At 37.6% G+C, this 15,188-nt stretch overlaps 1 protein-coding gene across 1 annotated transcript in view; it reads left to right on the top strand.

The window, feature by feature from the left end:
• The window catches only part of LOC114157885 (uncharacterized), a 32,302-nt gene that overhangs the window by 5,584 nt on the left and 11,530 nt on the right, over window positions 1-15,188 (top strand). Inside the window, exons 6-11 of the mRNA XM_028039054.1 lie at window positions 1,904-3,692; window positions 3,773-3,946; window positions 6,992-7,165; window positions 7,967-8,013; window positions 8,115-8,653; window positions 13,635-13,723. Of these exons, the coding sequence (XP_027894855.1) occupies window positions 1,904-3,692; window positions 3,773-3,946; window positions 6,992-7,165; window positions 7,967-8,013; window positions 8,115-8,653; window positions 13,635-13,723 (2,812 nt within the window). The remainder of the gene's footprint in view (window positions 1-1,903; window positions 3,693-3,772; window positions 3,947-6,991; window positions 7,166-7,966; window positions 8,014-8,114; window positions 8,654-13,634; window positions 13,724-15,188) is intronic.

The following is a 15,188-nucleotide window of genomic DNA, read 5'->3' as shown; positions in this document are numbered from 1 at the left end:
ATGAGGTTGATTGACAGCACTAAGACCCTCCTCCAGGTTCTGATTGGTTGTTTTTGGCCAGAATGTTGCATTACTTTAATCAGTAATAGCAGTTCAGGGGGGCAGTGGAGGAGATTGATCTTTTCACAGGTTAACTGTCTCATGACAAACTGATAAGACATGGTGACAGAGTCAACAAATATGGAGAAAACATATTTTTTATTAAAGTTATATATTGCAGCTTGAATAAAATGCAACAACATAACATTTTTTGAGAAGTCTGGATTGCTTCATGTACATTTTGCATGTTGTCTATGACTGTTGCTCATGGGGAGACATTTCAGTAATCTAAAGCTAGTAGAAAAAATGTAAGCAACCTACTTGCAAACTGTATGCAGACTGTTTCATGTAAAATTTATGAGCAGTAAATATTGTGCTAATATCAGTATTGAACCAAAGAAAGCAAGGCAATTGCAAACCTTTAAAATGGTGACACTTGATGGGTCAGATAGACTCAAGAAATTGTAACAGCAGCTGTGCAGGTAGGGCCAATCAAATTTTTTGTCATGGGGCCCAAGATTCCTGGCGGCGTTCCTGCCCACCTTAGACTTAGTTTGGTTCTCATGGAGGGATCTTTAGCATGTAGATATAAATCATATCTAGGCCAATTAACATCCAATTCTTAAGACTTATGCAAATTGGAGTCTCTGTCCTTTATGTATGCCATTGTTATACATGCCGGTTGGCTGCTGTGTGACCTTCTAGTTCATTGAGGCATATGGCATTGATGTTGTGTGATGCCTCATTATCCCATATGCCTCTTCAGCTTTGTTGAGTTTTAGCAAACAAGTCAAACAAACATTACACAATGAAAAAGATCTTATCTCCCTTGTAGGAACCCCTCGATAAGCTTCTGCAACATTACAAGTTTAATTTCCATCCATTGCCGCATTACTTTTTAACAAAGATCTTGTATTGATAATGAGAGCGTCCAACCACTGAGCAAAACCTTCTCCAAAATATCACAAAGATTGTCTATGGAGTACAGGTCTGAAATACGTGGTAAAATTGAAGTCTCATCTTCCCTGAACCACCTGGTCACAATCTGAGCTCTGGTATCTTGGAATACCATCAGAAAAAAATCCATTGATGGAATAACCTGGTCATTCAGTATCTTCAGGGGATATCATGATGTTGCTGACCTTTGATCTGACCATTTGCAGATTATAGCACTGCTTGTAAAAGCAGTGCTATGATACTAGGAATAATGGCTGTATCACTTCATCTGCTTCCCTTCCTACCCAGATGTACCCATCATACTGGAAGAGGGTAATTTGGATTCATCATGGCCTCCTTATGTCACACTAGAGTCCTATCTTTATGCTGCCTTACAATTTAAAGCTGTTTTCTCCAGTTAGTCTCATTGATTAAAGGTTTTTGTATGGCTACTTTACAGGTCAGTACCAAACCTTTGCGTTCCCTTCACATTGTGGCAATGTTTTTACTTACACTATTAAAAACAGACCTGAGTTCTACTGTTGTTTTCCTTTAGTTTGATTTAACTGAACACTGGTTTTTTCCTTCCAGTTTTTAATAATGTATTAAGAAGCTAATCATTGCATCATTTGGGGTTAAATAAATTGTTGCCAGCTTAGGACAGTTGTCTATACAGTAACTATCCAGTGGTAAGCTCTTACCCATTTTCTCAGTTAAATTCAAGTGGTGGCTTTTTCTTTTTGGTCAGGCAGTCTAACTCTGGCAGGAAGACTTAACTGGTTAGTTCAGAAATTTCAGGACTTGTAAAATTTAACAAATAAACAGAAAATATTTATGGTAATTTCTACATATACAGGTATGTTTTCAAAATGAGATGTGAAATGAGTGAAAAAAAAAGATTTTAATTGTTTTCTTTGTATTCTTTAAGAATCACTCATCACATGCCAACAAACACTAAAGGCTAACATGAAGACGAAGTTCCAGCATGTGTTTGAAGGGATTGCTAAGTCAGGAAATCCAACAGTTCTGAATGAAATCTACACAGAGCTCTACATCACAAAGGGAGACTCTGGAAATGTCAATAATGAACATGAGGTCAGGCAGATTGAAGCAGTGACCTGGAAACCAGACCATACAGAAACAGCAATTAGACAGGAAGACATATTTAAACTTGTATCTGGAAGAGATGAACCAATCAAAACCGTAATGACAAAGGGAGTGGCTGGCATTGGGAAAACGGTCCTGTCACAGAAGTTCACTCTGGACTGGGCAGAAAACAGAGTCAACCAAGACATCCAGTTCATCTTTCCATTCACGTTCAGAGAGTTGAATCTGTTAAAAGAACAATTCAGCTTGGTGGAGCTTGTTCATCATTTTTTTAGTGAAACCAAAGGAATCTTCAGGTTTGAAGAGTTAAAGGTTGTGTTCATCTTTGATGGTTTGGATGAGAGTCGACTTCCACTGGACTTCCACAACAATGAGATCCTGATAGATGTAAGAAAGTCCACCTCAGTGGATGTTCTTCTGACAAACCTCATCAGAGGGAACCTGCTTCCCAAAGCTCACCTCTGGATAACCACACGGCCTGCAGCAGCTAATAAGATTCCTCCTGAGTTCATTGGCATGAGGACAGAGATCAGAGGATTCACTGACTCACAGAAAGACATGTACTTCACCAAAAGATTTGAATCTAAGAAGCAGGCCAGCTTGGTAATCTCCCATGTAAAGAAATCAAGAACCCTCCACATCATGTGCCACATCCCAATCTTCTGCTGGATCACTGCTACAGTTGTGGAAGACATGTTGAACAAGAAAGATGGAGAAGAGCTGCCAAAGACCCTGACTGAGATGTACATTCACTTCCTGGTGGTGCAGAACAAACTGAAGGCCATCAAGTATGATGGAGGAGCTGAGACAGATTCAGACTGGAGTCCTGAGAACCAGAAGATGATCGAGTCTCTGGGAAAACTGGCTTTTGATCAGCTGCAGAAAAGAAACCTGATATTCTATGAATCAGACCTGGCAGAGTGTGGCATCGATATCAGAGCAGCTTCAGTGTGTTCAGGAGTGTTCACACAGATCTTCAGAGAAGAGAGAGGGCTGTACCAGGACAAGTTGTTCTGCTTTGTCCACCTGAGTGTTCAGGAGTTTCTGGCTGCTCTTCATGTTCACCTGACCTTCATTAAATCAGGAATCAATCTGCTGGCAAAGGAAGAAATGAAATCAAAGGACTTTGAAACAAGAAGCCATGAATCCTCAGAGACAGAAATGTACAAGAGTGCTGTGGACATGGCCCTAGAGAGTCCAGATGGACACCTGGACTTGTTCCTCCGCTTTCTACTTGGTCTTTCACTGGAGACCAATAAGTGTCGCTTAAGAGGCTTTGTGGCACAGACAGAAGAAAGTTTAGCAATTAATAAAGACACAGCCCAGTACATCAAGGAGAAGTTGAATCATCATGGTGTTGAGAAAAGCATCAATCTGCTCCACTGCCTGAATGAACTAAATGATCAGTCTCTGATGGAGGAAATCCAACAATCTCTACGTACAGGAAGTCTTTCAATACACCAACTGTCTCCTGCTCAGTGGTCAGGTCTGCACTACATCCTACTTTCATCAGAGAAAGGTCTGGAGATATTTGACCTGAAGAAATACTGTGCTTCAGAGGAAGCTCTTCAGAGACTGCTGCCAATAGTCAACGCCTCCAGCAAAGCTATGTAAGTACAGATGTAATCAGTTATATAAAAGTGCCTAATAACAATAATACAATTACTTTGTATTATCTTTGTCTTTTCAGACTGAGTGGGTGTAACCTCTCAGAGAAAAGTTGTGAAGCTCTGTCCTCATTTATCAGCTCAACGACCTCTAGTCTGAAAGATCTGGACCTGAGTAACAATGACCTGACAGATTCAGGAGTGAAGCTGCTCTGTGAGGGACTGATGAGTCCCAACTGTGAACTCAAGATTCTCAGGTAAGATGCATTTAAATTCTATGTGTTACATTCTATTTAAAATATAGAATGTAAAATTTTTTGTTTTACAGTTTTTAGAAACATGTCTAAAGCATATTTTTTTGTGTACATTTTTAAAAGAAAACTCTACCAAATATTGAGTTTTCTCTGACTTGGCAGTAGAGAGCAGTTGCAGCAAAAACAGCCTCACTGCTGATATGAAGTGGGCGAGTCAGTCAAGCAAACCATTACTATGTAGGGAAAAAACATAAAAAATATAATAATTTTGAGCATAACAATGAACATAGAATTTTCCTTACTTGTCTAAGGAAAATAAGATGAAAGTTGTAATTTGATCTGTATAACACCATGCTACTGTAAAAATATGTTACTTGTTTCAGATTAATCAAGGTAACTCCAGTATAAATGCAAAATGGGCTCAAGGTGAAAATCTTCACTTGTTGTTGTAGGGATGTACAATACATTGTCAACAATATCAGAATCGACGAATGTTAGTTATATTATCAAATATCAATATTAGTCCCAGCAATGATCAACAACCAGTTTCAAAATATATATTTTCCCCCCGAAACATGGTTCTCATTCTGGCTGACATGCTCCCCCCAGCAACATCAGTTTGCAAATTGTTTATATTTTGTACAGATTTTGTTGTGTTACTGATTTGAGGGTATTTCTCTTTTTTAATCTACACAAAGTACTTTGTTAGTGGGACAAAGGAAAATTTTTTGGACATCTTTGTACATTTCCTAAAAATGTAAAATGTAATTTTGAAAAGTTACTTAAGTATTTGCAGTCTTTATTATGGCATTGAAGACTCAGCTGAGGTGCACCCTGTTTTCACTGATTAGTTACATGTGTCTAACATTTAACTGATCAATTAAGCTTAACTTGCTATAGGTAAATTAAGTCAGTCAACTTAATTTACCGGCAGTAAATTAAGTTGACTGAACATGAATTTTTTTTTGTTGTTGTTGTTTTCTTCCCTTCCCTCCAAGGGGTCTTTTGTGGGCTCTAGTGTCCCTTATATGAAAGTAGGCTGACTGGAGAAGGGGAAGGAGAGGGGGGAAGACATGCGGCAAACATCGCCGGGTCCGGGAGTCGAACCCACGACGGCCGCGTCGAGGACTCAAGGCCTCCAAACATGGGTCGCGCTATATATACAGTATATTCCTTTATTTAACCAGGTAATCCCCGTTGAGATCTAGATCTCATTTTCAAAGGGGACCTGGGCAAAAAATTTGCAATACATAGCAACCTGGTTACAAGATAAAAACAATTAATACATATGCACAAGTATAAAACGATAAAAACTATTTAAAAACAATCACACTGTTTCATAGAATCTTGTTGCCTATCTTTAAGAACTGCTCAAAATAAGTCCAGTGAAATCATTTCCGACATCTTAAGTTCAGACTGCAACTGATTCCACGCTGTGGGGGCCGACACACTGAATGCCTGCTTCCCTTTTTCAGTTTGAAAGCGTGGGACATGCAGAAGAATAATGTTGTTGGAGCATAGAGAACAAATGCTGATTTCCATACACTAGGGATTTTGTTAGAGATTAGACTTAGATTAAAAATATGAGACAATGGCTCTGCTATAAACTCTGCAGCCAACTTTAGGAAAAAAGGATCCAGATTATCTGGCCCCGCTGATTTTCAGGTGTCTATGCTATCCCCTACGCCACCACGGCACGCCCAGTAATGGAACAAATTTGTCTATAAAATGTCTTGCAGGTGACTAATCAGAGCAGAAACTAAAAAATGACATCAAAGGAATTGTCTCTAAACCCTTTGAGATTAAAGTGTCTAAAATCACAAATTTGTTGAACGTTATAAAAAATAAAGCACTTTTGGTGACACTGATGTACTGAAAAGCACTGAAGTTCCTAGTGCTTATGTTTATTTGTAATGTAAGAAGTTTAGAACCACCAGGACCCTCTGCAATGTAAAACTGAGTATTTGTACTGAGGGTTGAGATGAGGACGAGAGCAGTCAGACCCAGAGCGAAGTGAGAAAAATGTTTTAATGAGGTCAAAATGCAAAGATGCTCAGGAACATTGCCAAGCACAACAAATGCCACCATGCAACAATCACTACTAAGGAACACAGAGGATCCAGGGATAATCAGATGACAGGTGAACTTCAATACATGTGAGAGACATCAGGACATGAGGGACAACTGGAACCAATAATGGGGAATGACACACGGAAACAAAATACGGTACTCTGGTCAAATAAACGAATACATTGGTTTGGACTTTGCAAGTTGTTAGATCAAGTCAAGAGATGGAAAATAGTCTAGATTCATAAACTCTAGACTACATTCTAGTGTGTTATAGAAAGTGGTCTAGAGTGTGTGTTATAATGTGTTGTTAACAGGGGAGATTTGCCAAAAGGAGATCTGTGCTCCTGAGTCGGAGGTGTCTACTTCCATGATTGGTCTGGTTGGATCAGGTTGGGTGAGGATGGGAGCTTTGGGGGTTTTTTGTTGTTGTTGTTGTTCAAGTCAGAAGAGTTTTCTGCTTCTGGGGATCAAATGAAGATTTTTTTGGTGGATTTGAGACTGTTGAGGGTAACAGCAGTTTGATTGTATCATAATGAAGCGACAGTTGGCAAAACATAGGAAGCATTGCAACTGTTTACAAGAAGATGAAGTTGGCCAGTTGAGGACTGTTGAAACCTTTTCCAGGTCTGTCTTCATCCGCCTGCTCCCCAGAATGAATCCCAAGAAGATCCATTCAATTGGAGAGAATCTGGTGAGATTAATGGGAAATATACCAAGATGTAGCTTTGAATTAGCAGAACTTTTTTGACCAATACAACCCCACTCTGTCATTCTAATTTTTAGGTAGCAACACTGGGAGATGGAAAATATAATATTTACTATTTGTCAGGCCAACAGGCCAGCATGTAGACTGCTGCTCAACAGACATGTTTCTCTAATCTTCATAGCAGGCCAACTAATTATTCTAACAGTTCTAACCAATGTGTCACTTTGAGAATATAGATGATTTTTTTCAACATTATGTGTTTGTGTCTGCAGGCTTTCAGGCTGCCTGATCACAGAGGAAGGCTGTGCTGCTCTGGCTTCAGCTCTGACTGTGAACTCCTCTCACCTGAAGGAGCTGGACCTCAGCTACAATAATCCAGGAGAGGCAGGAATGAAGAGTCTAGAAGCTATACAGAAGAATCCAAGCTTCAAACTGGACTCTCTGAGGTAAGGAAATATTTTCTGCAGCCACATAGTGCTACGCTATTGCTTAATGCTAGATTCAGAACTGACACAGTGAAATATAACAGCAAACCAGAAAGTGTTGTTCAGGATGTTTGACAAATAAAGAGGTCTGGAGAGAGAAGGCAAGAAGGATTAATGATGGATTGGTTCATCTTTCTAGACCAATCTGAAGTGTAGGATAAACCCAAAAGCCCCAACCAGCCTCAGACAATGAATGCTAGTTTATGTCAGAGACGACTTGTAGTGCAGAAAGGGAAATCATTCCATGTTGGAGAGATAATTAGTTGTCCATACCAGTGAAAAAGGATGTTGAGCAGTTCATACAGAGCTGAGCAAAACTATTTAAACAGCTTCAACTTTAACAAACCCAAAGCAATGCATAATTGCAAAGTGGAAGCATGATTGTTGGTTGTATCAATCAAAATTAGTATCCATCCATTATCTAGCATGCTTGTCCTTGCAGGGCGGTGAGGGGTCAGGTACACTCTGGACAGGCTGTCAGTCCATCACAGCATAGCTAATACATTTTTCTTTTTTAATCTAAATCTGTAAACGGGGCTGTGACTTAAAATTAGATCTAATTCATAAACCTGAATTGATCTATACCTTCTTAATTTCTTGCTGTATGTTTAGGATCATTTGAACCTTATTAAATAATATACAGCTTAATGCAACAGAATGAGGAAAAGGAATCTGTTATAACTGAACTGATAGTACCAGTAAAATATTAGACATTGGTAACAGAAAAGTGGTAATACCATCAAAACGCCTCATTTCTTACAGCATGGAGCCTGCAGGAGACAAATGGATGACAGCAGGTCTGAGGAAGTGTAAGGGCATTTTTGATTCATAGCAGATTGTCTCATCTTTGCATGAATGAATTCAGAAAATTATACATCAGTAACTGCATTGTGTTTGTTCTGTCCTTCAGATTCCTGTACACTAACAGTCGACCTAAACACTGTAAACAGATTCCTCAAACTTTCTCACAAAAACAAGAAGGTGACACATGTAGAAGAGGAGCAGCCGTATCCTGATCATCCAGACAGATTTGATCTCTATCAGCTGCTGTGTTCTGATGGTCTGACTGGTCGCTGTTACTGGGAGGTTGAGTGGGGTGGAAAAGTCTACATATCAGTGAGTTACAGGGGAATCAATAGAAAAGGAGTCAATGACGATTCCTGGTTTGGGTTGAATGATCAGTCCTGGAGTCTAATCTGCTCTGATGATGGTTACACTATTTGGCATGATAGTGTGAAAAAAGCTTTCATCCCTGTTCCCTCCTTCTCCTCTTCCTCTGTCTCTGGCAGAGTAGCTGTGTATGTGGACTGTCCTGCTGGGACTCTGTCCTTCTACAGAGTCTCTTCAGATACACTGATCCACATCTACACCTTCAACACCAAATTCACTGAAACTCTTTGTCCTGCATTTGGGGTCAGGGATCTTTCAGGAGTGTGTTGGCTCTCATTTTAGAATTGTCTTAAGTGCCTATTAAAACTAATACAACATCTCAAGAGCTATCAATGCATTAAAACCAGGAGAAAATAAGAAAAAGTCACATTAAATAAACTGTTTTTTAAAAGAAACAACATAGTCCATCAATCTTAAGTCCAAACAAAGGAAAATTCTGGATTCTAGGAACCACTGAACTAAAGGCTTTGTCTTCCTTTGTTTTCAATTTACCATAAAGAGTCATCAGCAGGTCCTGATCACAGGAATATGTGGCTGCAGTGGCCTTCTAATATTAAATGGTGCCTGTCTGTGAAAATCCTTTAAGTCAATAAAAGAATTTTAAATTACACTGAAAAAACACTGAAGTCAATATCACTGCATTGATATTGGAGTCATGTATAAAAACCTGTAGGATATAGATAGATAGATAGATAGATAGATAGATAGATAGATAGATAGATAGATAGATAGATAGATAGCATTTATTGTCATTGAACAGGATTCTACGAAATTTCTATTGCAACTCCCGTGCAAAAAGTCAAATATATACAATAAATAAAATAAACATTTTTTATTTGATTTGTCTGAAACCTGGCAGCATCATTTAGTACACCTTGAAACCGTTCTAGGGAAGGTATGCTAAAATACACAGAGTGCACTGGGGATCAAACAAAAGCCTGGATAATTAGTTCTGAGAATGTGACAATAAAGATTTCATTACCAGATGTTTAAAATGAATGAATCAAAGACTGAATGTGCATCCAAAGTAAAGTCAGAATGTAAGATTTTTCCCAAAACCTCTCGGTTCTTTGTCAATAAGCTCTGTGATATGCATTTTTCTCATGTACATCTTTGTTCTCTAAGTTTGTGAAAACTGGTTAAGAAGTAGATTTTCTTAGTTGCTATTGGTAACTGAAGACAGTGTAATGTAATCTACTTGCACTTTTGAGCCATTTGAACTGCACTATTTTCTAATGTTACGGTAATGACTCTATGCATCGTTTCTTTTCTTGTGATTAGATTTATTGCCAATAAGAAGAATAAATACTTGGAAATATACTTATTCACTAATATGTTATAAGTGGTACACATAAATGATATAAAAGTGAATGACATCTTATATTTGCACAACATTATTTATGTGCATTATTTTATATCCTGCCCCATTAAGGTTGGTGTCAGGATCTGTGGGTATTTGAATTAGGTTGTAGATTGTTGTCATTTTTGGTGTTCCTTTGACTTTTCTACTTTAGTTTGCCCTGTTTTCCATTTCTGTTCTCCCTACTGATTGTAGTCATGTTTTCTTGCTTCTGAGTTATTTTCTGATGCTCTAGTTTATCATATTTCTTTAATCTAAGTTGCTCCTTAGTGTTGGGATTATTTCCTGTTCCCCGGTATTCTCTCCCCACTTTCCTGTGTCACTTTCTCTTTCCCCCTCCTCAGCCTGGTTCTGGCTCCAACTACTCACACCTGCAATCAGTTAGCTTATTAGCCCTGGTCCATTGTTCCCACTATCAACCTCACAATATTTAAGCTCCTTATTCTCCAGTTACAACTCGCTGGTTCATCATGTCATCTCATCTTGTTCCTTCCTCCCTGGTTCCCTTCTGTTCTCTTTTTGTTTCTGTTTTGGATTTATTTTTTGTTTCTTGGACTTTGCATTTTTATTTTTTCATTAACCTTTGAACCTCACCTTCATTTCCTGCCTGCTGCATTTGGCTTGATACATCAACACATCCTAACAATTGGAAATGTCAAGTTTTTAATTTGGCTTCAAGTCTGTATGGTATTTACCTTTTCAGGTCAGGTTGGTGTTTACTTTTTCCATGAATAAATGAAATCATTTAAAAAATTGTTTCTTGGATTTAATGTAGTGATCTTTGTCTGCTGTAGTAATTGTTGATGTGGGCACTTGACCAGGGCATTATGAGAAGGGGGGGAAAAACCCATAGAAGACACCTGTTTATCTCTTAAATAAATAACAGTAGTCAGTGAGGAGTTGTAGCTTCATTAGGTTGTCTAGGGACATCACTAAAAGATGTGCTTCAGCAGGGCAGCATTCATATTCAATGCAGGTTGTATCGCTGTTAAAACTTGGGGGATACTATATATCCACCAGAGGGCAGCATTTCAATACTAGCAACTTGAACATACTTCAGATTCAAACTCACTGTAACAGACTGCTACACAAGATCTTTTCTGCCCACAATCATCAACATATACAATACATTTTTGAAGAATCTTGAATTAATGATTTGCATTTAATTTCCCTTTGGGATCTGTTAGAATATATTCTCATATTAACATGTCTGAGTTTTTTGTGTCGTGTTTGTGCCGTTTAATTTGCTTTGAAGTGCACACCTGCAAGTTCTGTATCCTGTTACTTTCTCTTTCTGTTTAGTATTATTTTTGTGCATGTTGTTCTGCGGTGGTGGGCGGGACGGGGGTCAGAATGAGTTGTTGGCAGCACTTTTCTGAAAAAGTTGGACCTGTGAGTTAGCAATAAAGAGAATACAGTTATCTGACAAAAGGCTGCGTGGTTAATTGTGAATATGATTACTGAAGAACAAAACGCAACAGGACCAATCAGGTATTTTTGAATTGTATCAAATTGAATCAGGTTTACTATTAAGTTGTTTGGTGGCTCCAATTCTAGATATATGCCATAAATTACTGGCCTTCTGAATATTTCAAATATAATTGAATTATAACTAGTCATGAACTAAATTTGAGATATTTTGCTTTTTTGCTGACTAGTCACAACTGTAATTAAATATATCTTAAATGACATAATTAGTCAAGATGTATTAAATATGTTTTTAGATATGAAGTAGCCTGTATAGGATTCAACTTGTGCAAATCCAACTACAAACATCGTAAAAGCAAATAATACCAGGCAAAACTAACTTAAGAGATATCTATAACTGTAGTTTCTGACTAGATAAAATTCTTTCTAAGTTATTAACTGACAGTTTTTCTTTTCAGGTATTTTGAATAATTATTCTGTCTAGTCAAAACATCTATTGTTATGTATTATTTTGAAATTTCAATGAAAAATTAAAAAAAATCAATAATTTTGAAAAGGCACAATTTTCACTTTAACAGGTTGACAGGAGCATTTTCCATTCTTCCAAGCTGTTTTTAAGTGCTTTGTGTGAACTTAAAAACACACAGTTTTTAAGAGATTAATTAGATTTTTTTTGTAGATATTTGATGCAGGCTTCCAGTATGTTGAGTCTGTGTTCTCCTCATGGCCCAAACTGCTGAGCTCTTTATATGCAGAGGAATATTTGCCAATTTTCTCCAGAACACTCGGCATCATTGGAACCAGCCTTAATTCTGCAGGCAACTGTTTGGACAGCTCAGTGGCAGAACTAGGGGAGCTTACACACAATTCTTAATTCAGAAATTTTAAAAATGTATTTTGACATTTTGACATAAGATAAATCCGATGATGCCAATTGAGATTTCTTGAAAGGCCTGGCTCAGTTACTTCAAAATGTAACTGAAGATAGTTTGATTTGTTATTTTTTACTGTGCGTAAATGCAGATGTGCTATATTACTATCCACAACAAACAAAATGTAATTAGACATATACAGTAGAATGTACAGTTGTCGGACGAAACCGATTATATGTGAAAACGGCCTGCCATAATTCATTTCCTGGAGCCATTGTTATTTGAAGAAAAAAAAAAGCAGACACTAAGGTTTCACTTTCACTTGCTTTTTTCTGTTGCGCAGATTATTTTCTATCAATCTCCTAGGAAATGTAATTCATTCGTTACGGACAGAACAATATAAATAATAATTAATCTATCAGTAGGATTTTTCTTTATGATTTCTTTGATGCTACGGGACTCAGTGGCAACTGTTTAGTCACGAGGATTGAATGCAAACAGGTCAAGTCGCTTCGTTAAATTTCTCCTCTTTGTTTTTTCCAACCAGATGTCCTAAATCTCAGAGCTGCTTTTCGGTTAATTCTCGGCGCTTAAATGCGGAATCATTGCTGTTGTTGTTATTGAACGTGTAATATGTGGCTAATTAATTACGACTTAAGTCAGATTTTAATTGTTGGCGGAGGAGATAAAGAAGAGCCATATTTCAACTTCCGGTCTCTGAGCAGAAATACCTCCATGAAAGCTGCTCGTATTTTGTGTTTAACAAAATAGATTTTCACTAATCGGGCCGTTATTAAATGTCCGTTCTTCATGGTTTGTAAAATATTAACTTTTATAATCCACTGTTATTATTTGACCGTTTACGTCATACATTTCTGCTGGATGTAGGCACGAACTGATTCTTTTATCACGAACTGATTCTTTTATCACGAACTGATTCTTTTATCACGAATTGATGCTTTTATCACGAACTGATGCTCCCGTGATAAAAGCAAATGGGTTGGTTGAGAAAAAATAATTACTTTTACGAAGAAGCGATCATTATTTCCTTTGACAAAATTTCAAATATTTTTTTTGCCAACTTAACTGTTGTTAAGCTGTATTGTAAGTAATGTTTAACTACAGATCATTAAACTGTTTAGGACTGAACATACCAGAGGTGAGTTAGTTACATTCAGTAACGTTTTGGGAAAATTTACTTTTAGGAGTTGTTATTCTACGCCATACTTTCAAGTAAGACGTATTGCTGCGCTTTAGTAAAATTATTGGCTAGTTAACATCACTGAATCAAGAACAAGCTGACAAGAATCACACCTGAAGTTTATATTAAAGTGAGACTTCTTGTTTGTACTCAAGCTATCAACAAAAGGAAAATATAAAATGCTGAAAAATCCTGTATAGGTGGATTTATTGTTTCATTGACTTATTTATAATCTTCATACATTATTAGGACTCGCTCAGGCTCTATGTTGAGAGTATATATGGGTATGTCTATGTTGACTAAAGTCTGATCTCTTAAAGAACTTATTAGAGTCAAAATGAAGTTGACTGATGATTGTTTTTCTGCAGAGGGTGAAATGTGAGTCTAAGCTGCTGATCTGAATTTGGCATTATGGAAACATCTGAGGACAAAGAAGAGGAAGTTCCTTGCTGTGAAAGCACTCTATGTAAGGAAGAAGAGGATCAGAGGTGAGATGACAATCTCTTCCTCTTATTGCTGTCATGATGTTGGTTTTATTCAAGTATTAGACCCAAAAGCAGAGAGGCGGAGGCAGCAGTTGAGTTTTGCTCATTTAATGAAGATGGGATGATAAAATGCTGAACACTTACAAAAATTACATAATCCAAGGTAAAAACAAAAAATAAATCCAAAAGAACATTAAGCCAGGAGACAAGAAGAGAAACAGGGAAGCACAGAGGACTGAGGTGAGAAGATATAAGAATGAGAGGCTTAAATACTGGGATGTAGCGAACTAGACAAAACCAGGGCTGATGAGCTAGTTGATTGCAGGTGAGAGTAGTAAGCAGGAGTCAGGCTGAGGGGAGTGGAGAAAGTGGCACAGGGAAACTAACTAGACAAATGGGAGAACACAAAAGAGTAAAGGAAATAAGATAAGGGAGCTGGAAATAATTATAACACTAAGCTAAAAGAGAAAACGATAAACTGAAAAGAGATAAATACACAAGGGGAAACTATGAAATAACCAAAACAGAAACAAGGCTGCCCTAAATATAACAACTAATGAACACAGAGCTAGAGCAACTAGAAGGACTAAATAAAGAAATAACCTAACTAGAATGACTAAAGAAAGATTGACATAGATACAAACAAAAAAGAATAACTAAACCTAAAGTAACAAGATAAGAAAACTAGAAACACTAAGGGGACTAAACAAATAAATAATCTTACTCAGATCCTAAAGAAAGATAGACATAGACTCAGACAAATAGAAACAACTGAACCTATGATAACAAAATAACATAAGAAATAAACATAACTAGAAACACTATGAGGGACCGAAATAAGGAGAATAAGAACAATACAAATTTAACCAAAATAAGTTACCTCGAATAATGAAACTAGAATAACCCTGAAGGAAAAAACTAAAATGAAGCAGTATATACATATATATATATGTATTATTATTCATAACCCTCTGCTATATTGTTCTAAAGTTGCGTCCATCCATCCATTTTCTAACACCCTTGTCCCTAGTGGGGTCAGGAGGTGCTGGTGCCTACCTCCAGCTAACGTTTCGGTTGGCGGGGTCACCCTGGACAGGTCACCAGTCTGTCCCAGGGAAACACAAAGACAGACAACCATGCACACACACACGGTCACACCTAGGGAGAATTTAGAGAGACCAATTAGCCTCACAGTCATGTTTTTGGACTGTGGGAGGAAGCCGGAGAATCCGGAGAGAACCGAGGACCTTCTTGCTGCAAGACAACAGTGCTACCAACAGTGCACCACTGTGCAGCCTTGTTTAAAAAGTAGGCACATGGTAAAATGTTTTACCATTTGGATGGTAAAACATCCAAAACCCCTTTGGATGTTTTACCCTTTCTATTGCTTTTAAAAATCAAATCATGATAAAAAATGATGGCTCTTTTGGCCAAAAAACCCCCTAAAAAACATTAATATCAAAGGGAA

Source organism: Xiphophorus couchianus, chromosome 14, assembly GCF_001444195.1.
Source record: "Xiphophorus couchianus chromosome 14, X_couchianus-1.0, whole genome shotgun sequence".
NCBI classification, from domain to species: Eukaryota; Metazoa; Chordata; class Actinopteri; order Cyprinodontiformes; family Poeciliidae; genus Xiphophorus; species Xiphophorus couchianus.
Note: the sequence above shows the minus strand (reverse complement) of the source record. Positions and strands in the feature narration are given on the sequence as shown.